At 40.1% G+C, this 24,175-nt stretch overlaps 2 protein-coding genes across 3 annotated transcripts in view; both read right to left on the bottom strand.

Annotated features, from left to right (window-relative positions):
- Positions 1 to 24,175, bottom strand: part of LOC131258102 (putative disease resistance protein At1g50180) — a 75,465-nt gene that overhangs the window by 37,430 nt on the left and 13,860 nt on the right. The window lies entirely within an intron of this gene.
- LOC131217407 (IQ domain-containing protein IQM2-like) lies at positions 15,306 to 17,423 on the bottom strand. The gene is made up of 7 exons (XM_058212326.1): positions 17,251 to 17,423; positions 16,976 to 17,066; positions 16,561 to 16,707; positions 16,373 to 16,465; positions 15,846 to 15,947; positions 15,505 to 15,674; positions 15,306 to 15,412 (listed from the first exon to the last, which is right to left on the bottom strand). Exons 1-6 carry the CDS (start codon positions 17,421 to 17,423, stop codon positions 15,567 to 15,569), a joined length of 714 nt encoding a protein of 237 aa, XP_058068309.1. The 3' UTR covers positions 15,306 to 15,412; positions 15,505 to 15,566.

Below are 24,175 nucleotides of genomic sequence, written 5' to 3'. Positions count from 1 at the left end.
AATGCTAGTGAAAACTACTGAATCTAGCATGCATGTCCTAAAATATGGCACAAGGTAATTACAAATCAAAATTCATTTTGATAGGAAAACATACATAGATACATCCTCATGCTACAAATTGGAATGTCATCCACTAGTGGCCAGCTTCTCTACCAGGCCGTCTAGGAACATCTCCAAGAGACATTGGCTTGGACCACGAAATTTCACTCCATGTGCCACAGAGATGCCAGGGAAAGGCCTTTGAAAGCTTTGTGGTTGATCGCTGAGAGGATTAAATTATGTTTAATGCTTCCCACATCCACCTGACCAGACCGTCAATTTTTCTTGAGCCAACCTTCATTACAAAAGGAAGTGAGGAAAGAAACCATCGAAAGGTGATCGAATCCCATGTTACCATTCTCCGTATCCGTCCAGTTGCTTCATATGTGTGTGTTGTCACAGTCTATCATATGAAAGAAAGAGCCTGGAAATCAATCCGTGATTAAAAACTTTGATAATTACATGCTTGAATTTGCTTGCTTAAATCTCCAAAGGCATTCGAAGCATAACTTACATTAAGAATAAAACAAGAGGGTGTAAGTGTCCAGGTGCCTCAGTCCATACAGCTGGGGCCGTGGTTGGAAGATCCAAACTATTGGTCTTTCGGGAAGATGCTCTAAGGGCCTGTTTGGCCGGCCGGATTGAACGGGATTAGGAGGGATGGGATCACGCGATCCCATCCCCGTAACCCACGCGCATGTTTAGACAGTCGATTTGCAACGAACCGCCATAACCATGGTTATAAGGCGGTATTCAGCAAGACGCCTGGGAAACAGGCGAAGTCTCATTCCTTCTTCCTCCATGTCCCTGTCTGTTGTTAAGACGAGGGATTCCATTTGCATTTTCTTCGTCCCGCTCATCGACCTACAGACGGAGATTAAGCCCTCACAGGTGCCCGCTCATCCACATACAGATGGAGATGCAAGGCTGCAGTGGACCACACGAATGTTTAGAAGCGGAAACGGATTGGCTACTCCAAGCCACCAGCCCCGGGGCTGGTGGTCGGTGCTCTATGGGCCTCACCATGATGTATGTGTTTCATCCATTCCGTTCATCCATTTTTATAGATCATTTCAGGCCTTTATACCAAAATTAGAGGGATATAAATCTCAGGTGGACCACACCACAGGAAAACAATAATGATTGGATATCCACCATTTAAATCCTCCTAAGGCCCACCATACTTTTTATTTGACATCCAATCTGTTGATTAGGTCATACAGGCCTAGATGAAGGGAAAAAAAAAAAAAAACAAAGATCAGATTGATCCAAAACTTTTATGGCCCGAAAAATTTTTTAATGGTCGACGTTCATTCAACACTGTTTCCTGTAATGTGGCCCACTTGAGATTGGGATATACCCCATTTTTGGTCTCGTACCATAAAATGATTTATAAAAATAGATGGACGACATGGATGAAAAATACACATCATGGTGGGGCCCACAGAGCACCTACCATCAGCCATTGGCTGGTATCACGGGCAGTAGCCAATCCGTTTCCCAGACGGGCTAGAGAGAATGAGTACTGCATGGCGAAATCATACCTTATGGAGCTATGGGAATGACGGACGCGGATTGTGTCCCATCCATCCGGGCCCAACGTTATGTAAGTGTTTTATCCACGCCGTTCATTGTTTTTCTCGGATCATTTTAAGATATGAGCCAAAACATGAGCTAAGTAAAGGGCTTAAGTGGACCACAAAGTAGGGATTGAACTTTCACCATTAAAATTTTCTTGGGAGCTGTAGAAGTTTCGGATCAAACCGATATTTGTGTTTTCACTTCATCCAAGCCTACATGACCTTATGAATAGCTTTTATGGTTAAAAAACATAACAGTTGCCCTTAGAAAGGTTTCAACGGTGGGTGTCATTGTTAATGCAGGTTCCTTTGGTGTGGTCCACTGGAGGTGTGGATCTGCTTCGTTTTTAGGATGATACCTTAAAATGACACGAGAAAAGCGATGAACATCATGGATAAAAACACTTACATCACGGCTGGCCCCAAATAGCCCTGCCCGGACGGATTACTGTCCGGGCGGGGGTAGGACGCAATCCGCGTTCGGGAATGGCCAGGCTTTGTGCTTTTATAGCATGGGGGATCAGGGATGAATGGTGGTGATCAGACGTAGGTTTACTTGATTTGATTACATGGCCCACGTGATTTGAACATTTGGTTGCATCGGGACAATTTTTCTGTGCGTTGGGCTCTTGGTGTCCTCGGTCAAGTCAATGGCATTTATGTTTTTTTGTTGAAATATCGTGTATGAAGTTTCATTTACACCTTATATGATGTGGCTATGTTAGACCCAGTAGGGTGCGGATCAAATCCAGCTGTGGTGATCAGACGCATATCTACTCGAACCAACCCAGCTACGCTGGGTTGCGCAACCTGAAATTGCGAAAAACCTCTGGATTGACGGTAATTTCCTTGTTTTAATTTCGTTTTTACTATAAATAGTAAGTTTTAATTTGATTATAACTCTTCATCCGTCAGGCTCTAGGAGTTGCGTCCAACATGAAAAGAGCTTAGAATAATTAGGGGAACGGTTTGGTGAAGCCAAATAGGACACTTACTATTTTGGCCGAAAACCTTGCGCACTAGTAGACATCACGACCGTCTATAAATAGTAAGTTTACTATTTATAGTAAGTCGCGGATTCTAAGAGTTTGAGTTGTAGTTTGCTTCTAATTTATTTCCCATTGCTTGGTAGACATATTTAAAGAGTTGTGAACTCGTTTTTATTCATCAATTAATAAATTTCTAATTTATTAGAATTTATTTCTATTTTCTGCTTTTCTTTCCTCATGATTCGAGAAGTGTCTGTGAGGAGTCCAGAGAAGCTCCGTGGATTCGGAGTAGCTAACTTTGAGAAAGACGGTGTTCAACCTCACCACGTTCATCCTTGCGTCAGTTTTCCTGTCAAGTCAATGGCATTTATGTTTTTTTGTTGAAATGTCATGTATGAATTTTCATTTTCCACCGTATATGATGTGACTAGACCCAGAAGGGTGCGGATCAAGTCCAGCTGTGGTGATCAGACGCATATCTACTCGATTGGATTACATGGGCCCACTTGATTTGAACCTTTGGTTTCAACCGGACGCGGATTAGCTACTGGCACAACCCCAGGGCTGGTGGTCGGTGCTCTGTGGGCCCACCATGATGTATGTGTTTCATCCATTTCGTTCATCCATTTTTAAACATGATTTTAGGGCTTGCTACCAAAAATTAGAGGGATATAAATCTCAGGTGGATCACACCACAGAAAAACAATAATGATTGGATATCCACCACTAAAATCCTCCTAAGGCCCACTGTACTGTTTGTTTGACATCCAATCTTTTGATTAGGTCATAAAGACCCAGATGAAGCAAAACAATAAATATCAGCTTGATCCAAAAATTTTATGCCCCCAAAACATTTTTAATGGTCAACGTTTATTCAACACTGTTTCCTGTAATGTGGTCCACTTGACATTGTGATATAACTCACTTTTTTTTTCTCATGCAATAAAATGATCTAGAAAAATAAATGGACGGCATGAATGAAACACATACATCACGGTGGGCCGATTGGATTACATGGGCCCATTTGATTTGATCCTTTGGTTGCAACCGGACGCGGATTAGCTACTGGCAGGTTGAGTAGCGAGACTCACTACTGAAGTGACGTCACCAAGTTCTGTGGGCCTATCATGATGTATGTGTTGTATCCATACCATTCATATATTTGGAGAGATCATTCTAGGTCATGATCCAAAGAATGAGTCAGATCCAAGGCTAGAGTGGACCCCACCATAGAAAACAGTGGGGAGAGTGACATCCACCCTTAAAACTTTCCTAAGGTCTACCATGATGTTTATTTGAGATCAAACGTTTGGCTGGGCGGATTGGAAGGGATTGGATGGTATTGGAAGCGATTGGAAGTTAAATCCTGGGATTGGCCTACGTGCCAAACAGACTGGGTGACCTGATCCCGGGATATAGCAATCCCATGGATCTTAAGACAATCACTGACAACACCATCTTTACCTTTAAATCCCATCCAATCCACCCTAATCCGTTCAAATTTGCCTGGGACGTGTTTGGTTCGAGGCATTGGAAGGGATGAGAAGGTTTAATCCCGGGATTGGCCTGGCATGCCTAACAAACTCGATATAGCAATCCCGGGATATAGCAATTCCATGGATCTTAAGACAATCCACGGACAACACCATCATTACCTTGAAATCCATGCCATCCACCCTAATACGGCAAAACGTGCCCTGAGGGTGGACCGGTTATGACGCTCATACAAGGCAAACTTTTGATTGCAGGTCGTCCGTGGTGAATGCACAGCAAAATTCATTGCCGTCGCTTCTCATTGGTCCGCGTCATCGGCCAGTGACTCCAGCCAACAAGATAAGGACGCAGATTTCCTCTCTTCAGCTAACAATAAAAGGACGCAGATTTTCTGCGAAAGGCTCTCCAGCTGGACGCGGATTTAGGAATTTCCTGCGCAAGGAATCTGGGTGAGGCCCACTGTGATATTTTAGAAAGCCATTCCTTCCATACGTTTTTAGAGCTCATTTTAGGACATGCTGCGAAAAATAAGGTGTATCCAAAACTCAAATGGGCCACACGAGAGGAAACGGTCAGGATTTAGTGACCACTGTTGAAACATTTATATGGCCACCAAAGTTTTGTATTGGTTTAATTTTTGGTATTTTCAGTTCATCCCAGTGAAAATGACCTAATAAACGGTTTGGATGGAATATAAACATCAAGGTGGAGCCTAGAAAGGTTTCAACAGTAGTCATTCCTTTCCCCACTGTTTATGACCCATATGAGTTTGGGATCCGCCTCATTTTTGGCCGCATGTACCAAAATGGGCTCAAAAACGGATGGACTGGTTGAATTTCTAATAAACATCATGGTGAACCCACCTTGCATCAAGGCAGGAACTTGGCTTTCTCAGGAAATCCGCCTCCTGATTTATGTTCTAGATCCACACCTACCATCTTAAAATTTAGAGATCAGGTGCTCAAAAGTAAGGCACATCTAAAGCTCAAGTGGATTATATCAAAGAAAGTAGCGGATATTTAATCACTACTATTGAAACCTTCCTAAGGCCCACTGTTAGGTTAAATTGCCACCTAACCTCTTCGTAAGGACACACGAACATATATATATATATAAAGGGAAAACATATATATCAGCTTCATCAAAGCATCCCGTGGCCTCAAAGAAATTTCAAAAGTAAGCATACGTGTCCAATTCCCACTATTTCTATAGTGTGGCTCACTTAAGCATTGGATCTACCCTGGAATTTTTTTGTCTCATTTCATAAAATGGTACGGAAGGATCTAATATATATGCATTGTAAAGAAGCATACATAAGTTCAACATGTCAACACTTCAGATTTTTCTTCCCCTAACATGTAATGTGCTGCACAACAGGAGCGACCCCGGCTTCACCCAAGATAGTGCGACACTTACTATGGTGCCCACCTTAACTTGTGTGTTCTGTATCCACGCTGTCCATTTGTTTTTCTAAATAATTTTAGGGCATTAATGAAAAATTAAAGTAGATTTAATTATCAGGTGGATTGGGAATTGCTTTGGTTGTATGCTCTTCAAGGCTGTGGAATCTTCTTGAGCTTTTCTAGTATTTCCTCGTGCATTTTTCCCTAGATGCCAATCCCATTTTGTATACTTGGAGCCATCACTCTAATTGTCGATCTTTAATTTTAAAACAATAAAGGGAACGGTTGGGACCATAGATTTAGAGGGATTTGATGGGATTTTAAATCCCTTTATATATATGTTTGGCACCATAAAGTAATTGGGAATTTCACCTCAAAGGGGTTTGAAATCCAAAGTGGTACTTAGGATTACATCTAAAATCATTTTAAGAGTTGCATGTGTAACATGTATGTCACTAGACTATTAATATATTCGGCACATGGCCCACCGATAGAGCTACGCATGTCTGATCCAATCCGGTGGATCTGACCAGATCCCACCTGATCCAAACCGAACTGACTGCCTGGATCGGTGCAATCGAGTAGGGCCATTTAGATCCAATAGTTTTTTGCATCGAAATCGGATTGTAGTCAATCCGGACCGATCCGATCCGAAACCCGATCTGCACAATGTTCATTCAACATTATTTCCTGTAATGTTGTCCACTTGAGATCGGGATATACCTCATTTTTGGTATAATACCATAAAATGATCCAAGAAAATAGATGGATGACATTGATGAAATAAATACATCATGGTGGGTCCACAGAGCACCAACCATCAACCATGGGCCGGTGCCAAGGGAGTAGTCAATCCCTCTCTTAGCTCATGGCTCAAGGTGCACATTGAGCACTGAGCTCTGACACACACACACGCGCGCGCGCACACACACACACACAGAGAGAGAGAGAGAGAGAGAGAGAGAGAGAGAGAGAGAGAGTTCTATGCAGTCGAACTCATGGGAACTTCCCATGAGGTCGAGCTGTGTGGGCCCCATCATGATGCATGTCGAACATCAACACCATGCATTTGATGGGTCCCCTTTAAATTATGGGAGATCGCAAAAATCATCCGTATGTGGAACTCAGGTGGGCCATACCATCTAAAATCATGTGAAGACATTCCTAAAACATATAAAAGCACTTGGTAGGGCCCACCTAAAATTTGGATGCATCTGAAACTTGGTTTGACCCCTCATCCAAGTGGGACACACATAATGAATGGTCTGGATTAATTTGTGAATATTGCCGGAATTCGACCGGGAAGACCGCGGAAGTCTACGAAACGGTACGGTCTAGGATACAGGGCTTACACACTCTATCAGGCAATGGTTAGCAGGTGTACCAATGCATAGGCAGCAATGATTTGACGTTAGCAAGTTTTGTGGGTCCCATCATGATGTATATGTTATATCCAAACCGTCCATCCATTTGGCGGGCTTGTCTTAAGGCTTAGTCGAAAAATAAGACAAATCTAAAGATCAAGTGGACCACGATGCAAAAAAGTAGTGGGGTTGAATGTCTACCATTAAAACAGAGGATTCGATCTGAACCGTACCTAACCCGATCCGACTCGGTTTCCCTAACCGAGTCAGACTCGGATCGGACCAGGCCAATAGTGGTTCGGATCGGTGATGACTAGGACTCGGTCTCAAATCGAATTGAGTTCAGGTTAGGCCATGTAGATTTCGAACCGAGTCGAGTTGGACCCAATCTGATCCGGCTCGGTCCAATGCGTAGCTCTACCCACTGATAATATCCCAAAACAATTAGATTATCAATTACATTACTATAATTACTTTAATAAGATAATATGCGCCATCCAAACATTGTCCATGTAAATCAACACTTAAAATTTGTTGGTTAGTTACTCGGATGTGATCCTGTGCTTGTGGTCCACCTAAGACTTGGAATTTCATCATTTTTGGGCAAAGTATGTATTTCAACAAGCTTATTATAACTATTGTGTCAAATATTACATATGTATACTAATTAAAGATAGGAAAGTTAATTTAATAATTAAATTCAAATCCTTGTATAAATATACCATGCACAACTACTTTTGGATTATAGGAATTCTAAATCCAGGTACCAAACACAACATAAGTATTCCAAATCTAGGCCCCCAAACAGGCCTTAATCCACATCAATCCTTCCATTTGTATTGTTGAAAATTAACTTTAGAAAATAAATACTTTTTTTAAAAAAAATACGGATAATATTAAAATTTATTTTAAACATCTTATTTACCAAACCATTGTGAGGATTTCTTGGTCTCCACCACGAATGGTCAGGATCAAGAGAGCTTCATGGCCATTGATGCAATAGCTATAGTAAGAATCCCAAACTTAAAAGGAAAGGTAAGGTTTGATAGAAAGAAATGGATCATGGAAAGATTACATACGATGAATTGAATTTTGCATACAACCAAAAGGCTTTGGTGATCACAACATGGATTACGCTAGGGATGTGTTATTGGAGGCTGTATGATGATCCAACGGGGCGGATGCATCATTAGAGGCCGCAGGACAGTCGGAGGGGGCGGAGGGTTTGGTCATCGCGCGACGTCGGTCTCCGCCCCTGGTGACAAAGTAATGTTTCAATTCACAAACTGCTAATTAAGAAAAATATGGGAAAGAAAAAGAAAAGAAACATAACTATTAGTTAAGATTTATTGGTGTGGATTAAGTGCTTATCTACAGAAGGCGTGGCCTTGATGAGCGGCGCAATGGTACCGATGGTACAGATGATAATATGAAGGAGATGGGGTTTGAGGCCTCGTCTGTTAAATCTGAAGTCTAAACCCTGAATCTGAAATCTGAATCCCGAATCTGAAATTTGAAGGCTGAATCTAAAATCTGAAGTCAAAAAACTTGTTTAGTAATTATCGTTGAAGTCTAAAAATTAATTACTGAATTTGAAACAACCTGTTTGTTAATAAACACATGAAATGTCTGAAATATGTTAAACCTTGTTTCCTGTTTGGAAATGTTTTACATTATAAAGAAATTATTTTTTATTAAATGAAAATAAAATTATTCTATTTAATTCAAATAAACTAAAGCACTTAATACAAAATTAAAATATCATTATTCATTAAAAAAAAAAAAACAGATAAATTCTTTATGTTGATTGTTGCCCCACAAATATTTCAAATCAGGACATTCAATCTTCACTTTTTCGGCCCACTTGATTATTGGATCCACCTCAATTTTGGTCCCATGTCCTGAAATAAACTCACAAAACCGATGGGAGGGTGGATTTCTCACATGAAGCTCCAGCACAAGGATTCTGGGTGGGCCCCACTGTGATGTTTGTGAGAAATCCAACATGTCTATCCATTTTTCGAGCTCATTTTAGGACATTCGACCAAATTGAAGAGTATCAAAAACTCAAATAGGCCATACAAGATGAAAAGATGAAAACAGGAAAGAAATGCCTACTGTTGAAACCTTCTTAGACTCCACCTTAATGTTTATATTCCATCCAAACATTTTATAAGGTCATTTTGACTGAGATGCCACTGAGATGAAGTGACAGGGTAAACTTAAACCGATAAAAAACTTTTGTGGCCATATAAATGTTTCAAGGAGTGGTCACAAAATCCCCACTATTTCTTATTGTATGGCTCATTTAAGTGTTGGATACATCTTATTTTTGGTCACATGTCCTAAAATGAGCCTGAAAAATGGATGGACGGACGGGCTTTCTCACAAACTTCGCAGTGGCTCAAATCGAATCTTTTGCAGTAAGTTCTTTCACAGGAGGCGGTGGATTAGATACCGAAAGCGAGACTGGCTACTCAAGTGACGTCACCAAGTTATGTGGGATTCATCATGATGTATGTACAGTATCCAAACCATCCATCCATTTTGAGATATTATTTTAGGTTACGAGACAAAGAATGAGTCAGATCCAAATCTGGAGTGGACCCCACCACATAAAACAGTGGGAAGAGTGTTGCCCTCTTTTGAAACCTTAAAAAGGTCTACTATGATGTTTATCTGAGATCCAACGTGTTCAAAAGTTAAGACAGATACGAAAGAAGGTAAAACGCCAATTTAGCTTGATCAAAAACTTTTGTGGCCCTTAGAAATTTCTAATGGTGGACGGCACTCTCCACTATTTTCTGTTGTGGGGTCCACTCGAGCTTTGGATCTGACTCGTTATTTGGCTGATACCCTAAATTTATATCACCAAATAGATGGATGGGGTGGATACAACACATACATCATGGTGGGTCCCACATAACTTAGCGACATCACTTCTGTAGCGATTCTGTCAGTAGCTAATCCGCGTCGGATCTGGATGGAAGCGGATTGGCTGGACGTCAGCAAGTTCTGTGGGTCACACCATGAGGTATGTTTATATCCAAACCGTCCATCCATTTTTTGAGCTCGTCTTAAGGTTTGAGCAAAAAAAATAGGGCAGATCTAAACATCAAGGTACAACACTACAAAAATCAGTGGGAGATTGAACGTCTACCATTGAAATCCTTTTGGGGTCACAGAAGTTTCGAATCAATATGAAATTTTTTTTTCCTATTCATGTAGGTATTTATGACCTTATAAACAGATTGGATGGAAAATAAACATTATGGTGGGCCTTACAAATTTTTTAACGGTAAAAATCATTATCCAGCTGTTATTTTGGTGAGGTCCATTTGAGCTTTGGATATGATTATTTTTTGGCTAATGCTCTAAAATGATCTCGAAAAATGGATGAACAGTGTGGATATAATAAATACATCATTGTGGGCCCATGTGACTTTGATCTCCTTTGAACCGTTCGCACAACTTTGAGCTCGAGGAGAGTAGGCGGTCTCTTCCCACGACATTTACCTACTCCCCTTGCCACCAAACCTGTGGCTGGTAGTCAGTGCCCGTGGGCCCATCCATTCCGTTCATCCATTTTTATTGATCATTTTAGGGCTTTATAGCAAAAATGAGAGGGATGTAAATCTCAAGTGGCCCACACCATAAGAAAACAATAGTGATTGGATATCCACCGTTAAAATTCTCCTAAGGCCCACTGTACTGTTTATTTGACATCCAATCTATTGATATACGGGGTAGATGAAGGGAAAAAAAAATTTGATCCAAAACTTTTATAGCCCCGTAAGGTTTTTAATGGTCGACTTGAGTTTTATTCAATTTCCATTGGTTTTTATGGTGTGGCCCACTTGAGTTTTACATGTACCTCATTTTTGGGTTCATGCTCTAGAATGATCTAAAAAAGTTGATGGACGGTGTGGATCAAGCACATAAATCATAATGGGGCATAAATAAGTTTAGCATGTTAAAATTTAGTTTTCTATCATGCAAACAATCTAAAAGAGAAAAAATTTTAGTAGTAACGGGGTAATTTTAGAAGCAAAAATTATTTTAATAGAAAATTTATGGAGCGCATTCTGCATTCACCATTAAGTTGCCAGATTACTATCACGGAAAGAATCCAATGAAATATCGCAGAAAATCACTTAGCGCTTTTTGAATTCGGGTTAACAAACAACTCTTGATAGGGAGCATTTTCTTAAGTCCACTGTAAGTGTTAATTTTCAGACTTAACAAACAGGCCCTTAGCAGTCGTCCTCCTATATTGTCTCTCCATTGAACCGCACAATGTAATCCTTTAATGCTTCTCATTCTTTCTGCTTAATAATGAGCAAGTGGGTGGATGATTTCCTCTATTCCTTCCCAACAATGAACTACGTCATGAACGCCTTGCTAAGGTCGGAAGATGAACTAATTGACTTTGGCTTCAGCTGCCTGTACCAGCTCCGCGCACCCCTGTTAAAGCTAGGGCAAAAGGGTGGTACATAATTGGCCTAGATGCCGACTGCAGCTCCATCCACGCTATGAAAGATTCCAAATGCTTAGTGGGGTCCTCAGAGCCTGAGTATGAGGTGACGAGTGGCATCCGGAACCTTAGAGGGAGGGCTGAGATCATGACGTCATCGGTGAATGGTGGCTTGGCCTCTTCCATCATGGCGTCTATACTCTCTTGTTGAGCAGCACATACACTGATGTAAGGCAGATGAATGATGATTCAATGGAGGACAAAAATCACACAAGTTCAGCCCGATCGCTAAACGTGCATGATAGCTTAAACGTACATGATAGCTTCCAACGATCATTTCACATGCGTATCCTGTTATCCATTTCACATGCGTATGGCTACATGCCTTGGACAACCAATCAAGGATTATTCTTTTTGGTAAGTTTCATTTTTTACTTTCAGGGCGTGTTTGGGCGGTGGGATTAGAAGGGATTAGGTGGGATGGGATTCAAAAAACGTAATTATTACCCATAGCAGGGATTGTCCCCTGTTGCCATGGAATAAGATTAATGCCCGTCTTTGTTGGTAACACGGTGGTACATTGAATAGAAATACCTACCATCATTTCAAATTACAGAGAATAACACACGTGTTATATCTAAACTGTTCATTTGTTTTGTAACCTCATTTTATAACATGGGCCTAAAAATGAGGTAGATCCAAAACTTATGTGGCCCCAAAGAATTTTTCAATGATAAGTATTCAATCCCCGTTGCTTTCTATGGTGGGATCCACATGAGCTTTAGATTTACCTGATTTTTTGGCTCGTGCTCTAAAATAATCTTGAAAAATGGGTGGACAGTGGATATAGCCCACACATCATGGTGGGACCTACATAACTTGCTAACATTGAGTGAAATTAGCACGGGACCCAATGCAATTCCATCTAATCTAATTCCAAGCTTTTCCATCCTTCCCAGACATGGAGTGGAATTGGCACATATTAATCCCAACCCACCTAATCCCTTCTAATCCCACTGCCCACTTGTGATCTAGAGTCTTCTGGGCCAACCTGTCTATCCAGCGTTGCTGCACTCCTTAGGTCGCAGCAAGCATCTTCTGTTTTACAGATTTCAGACTGGATGAGAGTATCATCTGCTTGTTATTTCTTCTATAATATGGATGATGGCTGTTGGGTTATTAATGCGGGTGTATGCTGACTGGCTACAGGGCTGCTGCTCCGACAGGGCGTTCATGGATTCTCCTGTTTTTGTTGCCCCTTCTTTTTTTACTCCTCTTTTCGTTTTCAGAATCGATTCGATAGGTGAGATCTGGTATTTTTAGTTTTTTTTTAGGTGCCCACCCATATATCTTACAGTGCGGTTCTCTTATCAATGAAGCCTTTTTTCTTTTTCCTAAAAAAAAAAAAAGAAAAAAAGAAAAGCAGACCCGTTCCAGTGAGCTATCTGATCCAAGCTAATCTAACCATCAGTACAACTGAGTTGACTCGTCTCTGAGGAGCAAATTTTGATACTCTGCTTGAGTGGAATGGTTGATGCACAGGCATTAAAAATACCATCGTGGCACACATGTAACTTTGATTGAACTGTCCAAATTATGCCCCCAAATCTTGATATATAAAAAATAATCGTAATAACTTACTTCATCAATGGACTTAAACAAACTATGGTATGGGAAATAGACAATCATCCTAATTCAATGAATGTGGTATAAGAATTAAATTTTAGTTTCATTCAACAAGTCTCATTTTTGGGCTACCTCCTATTTGTTGGACATGGGCGAGTTTGGGGCCTACATCATGCAACCCCTGGTGGGTGGGCCTTTACTCGTCTTACTTGTTTAGGGTTTCACAAAAGCCTGTATATACACATTTCTCTTTTCAGAAAATTCGGGTCTCCCCTGAGGGAGAAATACACTCAACAAGTTAGCTACAATATCTTGAAAGCTTTATGTGCTATTAAAAGGATAGTTTGGGAAATCGTTTATCTAATTTATGGCAATATGGATGAATCATGGTCCCACTGGAACATCGTAGCCCAAAATCAGTACTGATTGGACAATCTATAAATAATTCCAAATAATCTGGACATTGATTTTTTACTAATGATTTCCACCTGTGCTTCATCTACAGGGGTTCCTACAAATTAACTGGGTCTGTCTGGATTGAGGTAAATGTATGCCTGATGAATGAACTCGAAATATCGGCACTTACAGTATGAGACTTCAACCATTCACCCAATCAATCTCTATGTGTGTGGCAATCCAGAACTGCTCATGTCACCATGGATGGGCCAAATCCATCCTGACTGGACACTCGGTATTGCCACATTTTACCCTTTCTTGAGTTTCTTCATGGGCAGTCTCTGCAGAGTAGAGCCATGCACTTTCTTAAATGTATCATTTAAAATTTCCACACATCCATGTACAGATAACCTAGATGCATATCAATCCATACCATCTAAATTGTGGGGTCATTACTTAAAAATCAGTGGTCAGGTGATCGTAGCTATATGAACAGTGGGTCCTACCTGTAACATTGCTGGGCCAATGACAAAAATCCCCACTTCTTTCAATCGAGCATTATATATATTGTGCCTAAAAAGAAGTTTTAGTGTACAACTTGGAACAGAGAGTTTCAATAAAACACAAGTCTTTCAACTTCAACTTGTGCACGTGGGTCCTCTAGTTTTGCAATCCAAACTGTTGATTTAACGTTCCTAGATGGCCTGATAGAGAAGCTGGCCACTGGGTCTGCAAATTCTTCGGTGATTGGTACATGCAGATTTGGATGACATTCCAAATTGTAGCATGAGGATGTATCTATGTATGTTTTCCTAACAAAATTCTGATTTGTTACCTTGTGCCATTTTGGGACATTCTACCTTCGGTAGTTTTCACTAGCATTTTGTGTAATGTTTGATTTGTGATCGTGTATGCATGTTTTCATGTAATACTCTTACGAGTTGAAATAGAAGCAATCTTTCTACTTTTTTTTTTTTTTGGTACAGACCACTCTTTCTTCAAATGTATTATACGACGCATGACAAATGCTGCACTTTCCTTTATAGAATGACCGTAGCCATTCTAACTTTGGCCTTGGTTAAACATGGACTGCTGCCGCAGTTCCGTTAGTAACTGCCCTTTTTATTGTCAGTAATTGCACTAGGAAGTCCACATCTGGAAGACTAGTTGAATCTCTGCGCATTGCATTGTTTAGTTGTCTTCGAGTAAATTTTCCTTGAATACCAAAATCCTCATTTAGGAACGGTTTTAAACCGTTCCTAAATGAGGCATCACAGATAATTAGGAACAGTTTAGAACCGTTTTGGGCACCACTTGTAGAACGAAATTTTATGTGTAGTTTGCACCCTGAAATGAAGCCTGCAATAGATACTTGCTTATTGATTTCTCTCCTTCTCCTTGATCATGTTAAGGAGGAATCTTCAACCTTCAAACTAGCCATTTTTACTGTTTCTTGCTCTATTCCATTGTCAACAATGGACGTCGAAATCAATACAGCTGTCTCTTGATACATCCATGTTTCTGTCAATAATGGGAATTGAAAATATCAACTGAACGTACATACCGTGTCTTATTTTCAACAATCACTACATAAAATTCAATTGAACCCTGCATTCTACATCTCACTGTCAGTGGTGACTGTATTGGAAAGTCTAGGATTTTCATGTGTTCCATGCGTACAACTGCCGCTTTCAAAGAATGCGTATAGAGCACGATTTTCCACACATTCGGCTGAGATATTTTATGATTCTCCCATTAATTTCACACGGCCGTCTTAATGAATAAGTGGATTTCTTTTGTTTATTTCAACGATATAGTGTATCAAGCACTTGATCGATGTTCCAAACCTTTATATCATGTCGGGTTACAACCGTATGTTTTTCTAATACATTATAATTAAGCATTTAAGCAGTCATCTTTAATTATCAGATACACATTTTTCTTGAAGACAATTGAAGGCGAGGGGAAACTTCCAAAGATTCATGGCTCTGGACAGCAACTAAAGCCTTCTCATCTCCCATAGCAGCAAACCCATTTAACTTTCTGCCTGGTACCATGAAAGCAAATATAGAAAGATTATAAACTACCAAAGTAGAAAGTAATGAGGCGGTTCTAAATAAAACTGAGGGAAGAAATTACCGAAGACTTGACCATCCTGGTCTCTTGAAAAAGCACCATACTGCCCAATGGCTGTGAACTTCCTATGTGATCGTTGCTTTGTACCCTTGTTCGGCACTTCCAAACCCCGTGGTCTCAATGTGGCTCCCATGCTTGCTCCAAGATTCATCGTCTTCGTCTGTTGGGCTATTCTGTATTTCATGGAAGCAGAAAATCAGATTAGTTTGCGGGTCTACATATACCATTTTAAATATTAATAACTAAAATGCCCCTGCGTACATATCACTTGCACATGACCGACAAAGCTACCCTTATACGCAGCACAACTGTAAGAATGTAGATGGCTAAGTTAAGATTATAACCTTGACATCAGTGAGATCCACATCGTGTTCCTTGAGAAAGGTCACCAATTCCTGAAAATTTTCTTCAGTTGGTCGATAATGCCCGCTGTGTGGCCAGACAGCCTGCACCAAACAAGTGAAATACGCATTCTTGTTAATAACCATCCTCTACCTGTTGAGGAAATTTCAATGTTCTACTGAGGATCTGCTTAACCCAACAAACGAAAAATGCATGGCCCACCTTTGGGTGTTCCAGCTCGTTCAAAGGATTAGCCCTGCAGTAGATGAGACATGCCAAAAATCTTCCCCATTGGATGATCCTAAACATTCGCAGGAACTTTCCATTTCAATTGGATAGGAAATATCATTTGATGTGGATGATTCTTGGATATGGCCCATCTGATGATGGCACCCATCAGATCAATTGTATATTTTGCTGGAAGGTGGATCCCTTTGTAGATGGATCAGGAAAAAAGTGTTCTTTTGATCATATGATATATCCAACCTATAAAGCTATTGGAAATCTGAAAATGGAATTGGAATTTTACCTTTAGGATGCCATTTTCTATGACTAATCTGCCAGCAGCAGACGTAGCACCTCCCGCCAAAAAACTTGAATGCTGAAATGTGCCTTTTTTCTTCTGCAAGAAGTGGGAAGCAAAACAAATGAAGTGAGTTTATGACGAGCTGACATATGCAAATGTAATTTGCTTGGGTTGCATGAAAGGAAATTCACCTGCCCAACATATAAGCTCTTGGATGTGCTTAGAACAAAGATCCACTTAGAATTTTTTGGTCCTTCAGATGTATCGAGGAGCTTCCCACTCTGCTTGTAGAAGAATTTCCCATCCTCCACTTCAACTTCATAAATCTCCCTTTCTTTCTGCAACGGGAATCAAAAGCTAGTAAGTTTTAGCCCCTGACAGTGCCAAAACCTTAACATATTGAGAAACTCAGATCCGATTCAATAGTACATTCTATCCAAGAAAAATTGTTTCCTCTTACATCATGAGTAGGTTGTGTTAACTTCCAAGGAATCCAATGAACAGTAATGATTCCTCTACTGTGATCGTGAAACACAAACATATGTGTGGGCCACCTTACACGTGAGTTACACTAACAGGTTGGACTTCAAGAAGAGAAATGCTCACCGGGCCAAGATATTTGATGCACTGTTGTTGAAGCTTTGATCGTGGGCATTGATCCACCAGATTGACCTCCTTCCCCTCTCCCACATCCAACCTGCAATTTCAAAGTTCTGTTCCATGAATCTGTGTTTCTAAGTTCTAATCGGTACTGGCATATACATATATATACATATACATATACATATGTGTGTGTGTCTATATATATATATAGACACACACACACACACACACACACACGTGTAGATAAATTCATCACAAGGGAAGGATGTTCAACTTACCAGTAGAAGAACGGTTGCCTACTCTCGCAATGGAGCCAGCTATCGTAATAGAAATGGAGATTATGTCCGTAACGGTGGCGTGGGTCAATCTGCCAATGAGAATAACTGAGCATTAGAACCATATGACCAACATTTGATATCAATCCAACCTCACAACATCTTGTGGTATCCATTTACCCTGAAATTCAGAGGGTCGGACACTGATCTTCGGTAAACAGTAGCCATTGAAATCTGAGTCTTAAAACATGCCACCCACACCCACTGCCATACTTGCACCTTAAAATTGATTGCCTCATTGATTAGCTCCTGCATGCAATATGTCAAAATTGTTATCTTCAAGCTAATCATGAGCATATGGAAACGGTTTCTCAGAGCATCACTCCCAGCCCAGCTATGTTTTATATCCAAACTAGAGTTATGTAATACCATGCAATGCATGCTAAGCCTGTTTGCCATTTCAAACAACTGTGCCAAGCAAACATCACCTATAATTCTCTACTCGCATTTATTTTTTACACCAAGTGGACCTCTTGGCTTATGTAGAATCAACAAGGTTAATGAGAGTGGGCCATTCGAATGGGTACAGTCCGAAATCAGATGGATTAATTCAGAATGGAGAACGTTTGGTATGATGTACGATTGACCTTTTTACTCTTCTCACATTTAGCTTGCCTTACCATCCCGTGTGCCCTATATTCAGAATAAAACCAAATTGAGAGGGAAGCGTATAAAAAAAAATCAAAAAATTTTGCGATCTTTACGATATCACTGATTAAGTAATAATATATGATGGTGTGGAATAACACATGTAAAAATTTACATCCAAGAACTTGTGCAAAGGTTTCATAGAGACGTGATAACAGAAGTTGTAAAGAACATAACTGAAAGGGAAGGGAATCAAGTGGGAAAATGGTCTCCTTGTAGTTTTTGGTATATGACTTACAGCTGCCAAGCGGGAAGGAAAAAGCAATTGACAGCTAAAGTTTAGGTCTCAATTGTTTCTGTGGAACATTTGTTTGCAATCCACATAGGAGTAATGAAAAAGCACCCATCAAGGGATGTCAAGACTCCAGTCATAGCTTTTTCCCAAAAAGAAATCCCTTATCCTTAGCTTTCTACACCAGAGCAGATCGATTGAAAGGATGTGCTGACAATATTCATGACAATGGGGCAAAACTAAATGTAAAATGACTAATAAAAACGAAATGAAGATTTTCACAAGGACCCTTCAAAATGATTTACCAGAGTTCCAGATCTCAAGTTTAAATCCACTGTAATACCAAAAAAGCATGGCATCTCTGACATAGAAGGGTTACAAAAGGCAGTTTATCAGATCTGAAGAGCAGACCAAAATTATAAGAGATTGGGAAATTCAAAAGAAGTGATTTAGAGCAAGAAAATTCTGAAGAGCAGACTAGAGCAGACTCTGCAACTTATCTAGCTCATTTTGGTCCCTTTAGAAGAATTTAGGCCAGCCAAGAAAATTCTCCAACAAAAAGAGTTCAATTCAACTGCATCATACAAAACACGCGACAGACTTCCCAGCTGAATAGACACACAAAACAGCAAATTTGATGTTCTTCAAGTTAATATCTAAGTAACATGGGAATGTCATGGATGAGGAATGTATGTATGTGTGTATGTATATATATTGTGATTCTATCGTAATGTCTGTTTACTGAACATGGGCATGTCATGGATGAGGCATATTTTACAGTATCTTATATCATGGTTGTATTAGATTATTAGTATGGATGAATGCATAGAAATGGTATGTATGTATATCTTGTAATTCTATGCTTAATTTGTGAGTATGGAACACGTACGGGTATGACATGGATGAGGCATCCATTCTGAAGTATCTTACATCATGGTATGTATGTATGTCTTGTGCTTTCCGGAACACCTCATCATGAGATTATTTGCAATTCTAGAAACATCTCTCATTGCGCTTGGTCCAAATCGATCATAACGTGGCAAGCATAATCTCCAAAAAAGTCTCCCTTCAGGTGTTTTTGGACTCAGCCACGAGAAAGAATAAGTGATTGTTGGGATTTCTACTTGTAGGAAATTTCCCAAAACCGGGAAACGATACTCATGTCAATTTGAAGAGCTCTTTCTTTCAAATGAAACACGAGCCTGAATTCCAGATTTAGGGAAGTCACTGCAAAATATATAATTTTCAACAACACAATTTATTTTCCATGCCACAGTTATCTACAAACTCCATGCGCCAAACGCAACAATAGTTATTTACGTACTTTGAGTTATGACTCCTAATCATGCAATGATACTTTTCCCTTTTTTAGTTTTTATAGAATGTCGGTTGCCCATCAAACAAAAGAAAAAGAAATCCAAAATATCCCTCTGTTCCAATTTAAATTGGTTGAACTGAATCAGCATGGAGATTTAACTCGAAATTCAACCAAGTCAAGTAGACTCGGCCACCAATTTTTGAAATGACTCCAAGATTTTTTGGAACCGTGGTTGGTCCCCAAATTGCATGTGAGTGCATATTCAGTAACAGACTAGTGAAGTCACTGCCACTGAAAAATATCTGCCCTTTGTGCAAAACTATTTGTCAGAAACTGCAGGTGTCAAACCTCCAAAGAAAATGTTTTGCACTTCACACCCTAGCATCAGTTATTGGGATTTATGTCATGATATTGGCTCGAAAACAGATCATTACTTTTAATATATTATCAAGGATTTTGTCCCAAGTAACAATTGGGAATGCCCCAATAGCTGGAGTAATGCATCAACTAGTGTAGTAACACCAAGGCCTTGATATCATTTATAAACTTTTTCATGTGAAGTGATAAGAATGAAAATATCGAATAAACAGAAAAAGGCTAAACTGTTGTTAAAGCAAAAATAAAAATTGATAATAAAATTAGGAATAAAGACAATATTTCTAATTTAATGAACGCCAATCAGTATTTTTTAACAATCAAAGTTCAGCAATTACAGTATGCATACCTTGGTGTTCAAATGGAAGGATAACATTTGCCCTATCAACCCGTTCCTTCTCTGATAGCTGGAGATTGAATTGTACCTGTTGAAGGGGATTCATTAAAAAAACTGGAACTAACTCTGATGGGTGCTTCTATGGCTCATGAAAAACTGGACCATTAGGTTACGGTAAGCATAAACAACCTACATGACATTCTGCTATCACTGAAGCCTGTCTTCATTCCTATAAAGCAAATGCTGCATTCCTATGAGAACCATTGCTGATCATGCACAAACACGAGTAATATGGTAGGCATAAACAACCTACATGACATTCTGCTATCACTGAAGCCTGTCTTCATTCCTATAAAGCAAATGCTGCATTCCTATGAGAACCATTGCTGATCATGCACAAACACGAGTAAATGCTGCATGCCGTGCCTATTTCCAATGATGAGAACTCAACGAATAAGGAAATTAGAGAATTCAGGACCTAGGGAAACAAATAGTTTTCTCCATTGCAGGACTTCATACATGGGCACCCATGGTTGAATAATCCAGACCTTTTATATGATGAGCCCCACCTGGATGGGAATGCCTGAAAAATCCTCAAAATTGGAATATCCTAACCCTAGATCAGTGGCCTATAAATAGACAGGTAAGACAGAATATGGGAACCACCCATATTCATCTGAATTCTGAAAATAGGCCAACGACTGAAGCATTCAGAACTTCTAATCTGGGAAACCTTTAGGTACCATCAATCAACAGTTGCAGCCATCAGATCAAAGGTCTAGATTAATAAGCATGGAACCCATGTACAGAATCCTGAGCCACTGCAAACTAACATTTGATGAGGTTCGGGACATTTATAATTCCGAAAAGATATGTACCAATCCCCCAAACTCAAAAATTGAAAGAGATGACCAATAGTCTATAATCAACAAACGTGTGCAGCTGTATCATACTTGATGATACAATCACTTTCCCTGACAACGTCTCTCATATGTAGAATATGGTATCCGTACCATGATGACCACCTGATACGAAAATCAAGCCGATCCACAACGTCAATATCGGAGGACAGCCGATAGCATGAAATAGGGTTCTGGTGTGGCCCACCAACGAGTGGATTGGCCTGATGTTCGTATGACGTGAACATCATACTCTGGCCCACCTTTTGTACGGATGGGATATTCTACATACATGAAACGTTGGCAAGAAAATGGTTGTATCATAACATATGGTACAGCAGATGTATCAATCACTACTCCAACAAAAAAATGTACGGTTGAAAGAGATGACCAATAGTACCTGTCTGCACGCTGATGTACCTATCTGAACCAGAGAGAGGGATTTTGTTTTTTTTTTTTTAAATGATAGTACAACATCAGATCTGTAAGGCGTGTGATAAAGTGAAATAGATAATCAGCCACTTCGAGGGGGCTAAATCCTCCAACACAAAAGTTTCTGGAAAAATACTCTGATGCTTTGCATTAAAAAAGAGAATATAAATAGACTCTGACGACTAACAACACCCGTAATACTTGCTAACTTTAAGCAACTAACAATCCCATACCTCAGCACGTCTCCTACTCATCCCAACAGACTTTGACTACTAACAATATTGCCTAAGACTCGGACTGCTAACAATACTATGCAGACTTATTCAAACATAACCCAATAACCAAATCAGAAGGCCTAGAGGCCCATAACAAACCCTCCCCCATTAGAAGACCTTGCCCTCAAGGTCTGGAAATTCTTTGGACAGCTTCTCGTACTCCACCCACGAAGCATCTTCAACTCCAAGCCCCTTCCACTGGACCAGTAACTCGCTCACTGCCGTACTGCCCTTCTTGCGCATTCGGCGCTGTAAAATTGCTTCAGGTTCTGCTTTGAAAGCGCTACTGGTGTCGCATGGAGGAAGTGTAGGGCACAACACATTTTTATGCCCTAGTTTCTTTTTCAAACAAGACACATGGAACACGGGATGCACGAGAGAATCAGGAGGAAGATCCAAACGATAAGCTACACTGCCAATCCGCTCCAAAATCTTAAAGGGTCCGAAAAATCTGGCAGAAAGTTTCAAATATCGGCGTTGAACAACTGATTGCTGTTTATATGGCTGAAGGCACAGGTAAACCATATCACCCACTTCAAAACTTCGCTCAGTTCGCTTAAGATCTGCAAATTTTTCCATCCTTTCCTGGGCAATGTGCAGATTTTCCCGCAAGCGTCGCAATACTAAATCCCGAGATCGAAGTGCTTCTTCAACTGACTGCACTGAAGCTATTCCTGGGGTATGTGCCAACAAGGCTGGCGGTGAGTACCCGTAAACCACTTCAAACGGAGTAAGCTTTGTTGAGGCATGCATATTCGTATTATACCACCATTCCGCCGTAGGCAACCATGTAGACCACTCCCGCGGTTTGTCACGTGAAAAACACCTCAAATAATGTTCCACACTTTTATTCACTACCTCCGTTTGACCATCCGTCTGATGATGGTAGGCAGAGCTAAATTTAAGCGTCGTACCCTGTAACTTAAATAATTCGTGCCAAAATTGACTAGTAAAGGTAGGGTCTCTGTCACTTACAATCGAATTAGGCATCTCATGCAGTTTGAAAATATTCGCAGTAAATAACTGAGCTATTTTGAGAGCTGTATAAGGACGAGATACTGGAATAAAATGGGCATATTTACTCAAACGATCCACAACCACAAAAATCACACTAAACCCATGGGAAAGGGGCAACCCTTCAATGAAATCTAGGGAGATATCAGACCAAACCTTCTCAGGAATAGGCAAAGGCTGAAGTAAACCTGCTGGATGTAGAGTATCAACTTTATTCCTTTGACAAACTTCACACTCCTTAATAAAATTGCGGACATCACGCTTCATACCAGTCCAATAGAAATTTGCTCGAGCGCGATGTAAAGTTTTGTGCAGATCGGAGTGCCCAGCTTGAGGGCTGCCATGAACCAAATGTAGTAATTGATTCTTAAGATTTTCTGATGTGCCAATCAATAACCTGTCTTTGTAAAATAGTAGCCCATCTTTTTTCTTATATTTTGTCTCGTCTAACAACTGGTTGTCATAGTCAGCCAACAACTTTTGCAACATAGCATCTTCTAAGTAGGATGCCTGTAGATCAGTGAGCCAACCTACTGCTAGAAAAGATAGTGTAGCCAATTGTGGTTCCTCCTCCCACTTCCTGGATAAGGCATCTGCCACCAAATTGTCTTTCCCCTTCCTGTATTCAACTAAAAAATCAAATCCCAGCAATTTAGTGAGCCATTTTTGCTGCATAGGTGTACCAAATTTTTGCTCCAGTAAATACTTAAGACTTTGATGATCAGTTTGTATGCGAAAAGTCTGGCCCAGCAAATAGGAACGTCACTTCTTAACAGTCATAACCAAAGCCATCAGCTCCTTCTCATAAGTAGATAGATGGAGAGCCTTGCCACGGAGAGCTTGACTCATAAAAGCAATGGGTCTATCTTTCTGCATTAACACAGCACCTACACCACAACCAGAATGGTGAAAGAGTTAGTAAAATCAGCCACTTCGAGGGGGCTAAATCTTCTTTAAGGGCAGTGAAGGCTTCCTTCGCTGGCTGGGTTTACTCAAACGAATTTTTTTTAAGTAAAGAGGTCAAAGGAGCAGCAATAGAACCATACCCCTTAATAAATTTCCTATAATAGCCCGTAAGACCAAGGAAACCCCGTAAGAATTTAATGGTTATAGGAAATGGCCAGGATAACATGGATTCAATTTTTTTAGGGTCTGCCTGAACACCATCTTTGGAAATAATATGGCCAAGGTATTCAATTTCAGGATTTCCAAATGAACACTTGGATTTTTTGGCAAAAAGCTGGTGATATTGCAGAATCTCTAAAACAACCTGTAAATGCTCAAGATGATCATTGAAACTCTTGCTATAAATAAGAATATCATAAAAAAAGACTAATA

This window comes from Magnolia sinica, chromosome 10 (assembly GCF_029962835.1).
Source record: "Magnolia sinica isolate HGM2019 chromosome 10, MsV1, whole genome shotgun sequence".
NCBI classification, from domain to species: Eukaryota; Viridiplantae; Streptophyta; class Magnoliopsida; order Magnoliales; family Magnoliaceae; genus Magnolia; species Magnolia sinica.
Note: the sequence above shows the minus strand (reverse complement) of the source record. Positions and strands in the feature narration are given on the sequence as shown.

What these genes read in the sequence shown, in the direction of transcription:
- LOC131217407 (XM_058212326.1), bottom strand. Translation starts at nt 17,423, where the DNA reads ATGGATACCACAAGATGTTGTGAGGTTGGATTGATATCAAATGTTGGT. An exon ending in AGAGCTTATATGTTGGGCAG is followed by an intron (nt 16,466 to 16,560) that starts GTGAATTTCCTT and finishes CACTTCTTGCAG; the next exon opens with AAGAAAAAAGGCACATTTCA. An exon ending in TAGAAAATGGCATCCTAAAG is followed by an intron (nt 15,948 to 16,372) that starts GTAAAATTCCAA and finishes TGTTTGGTGCAG; the next exon opens with GCTGTCTGGCCACACAGCGG.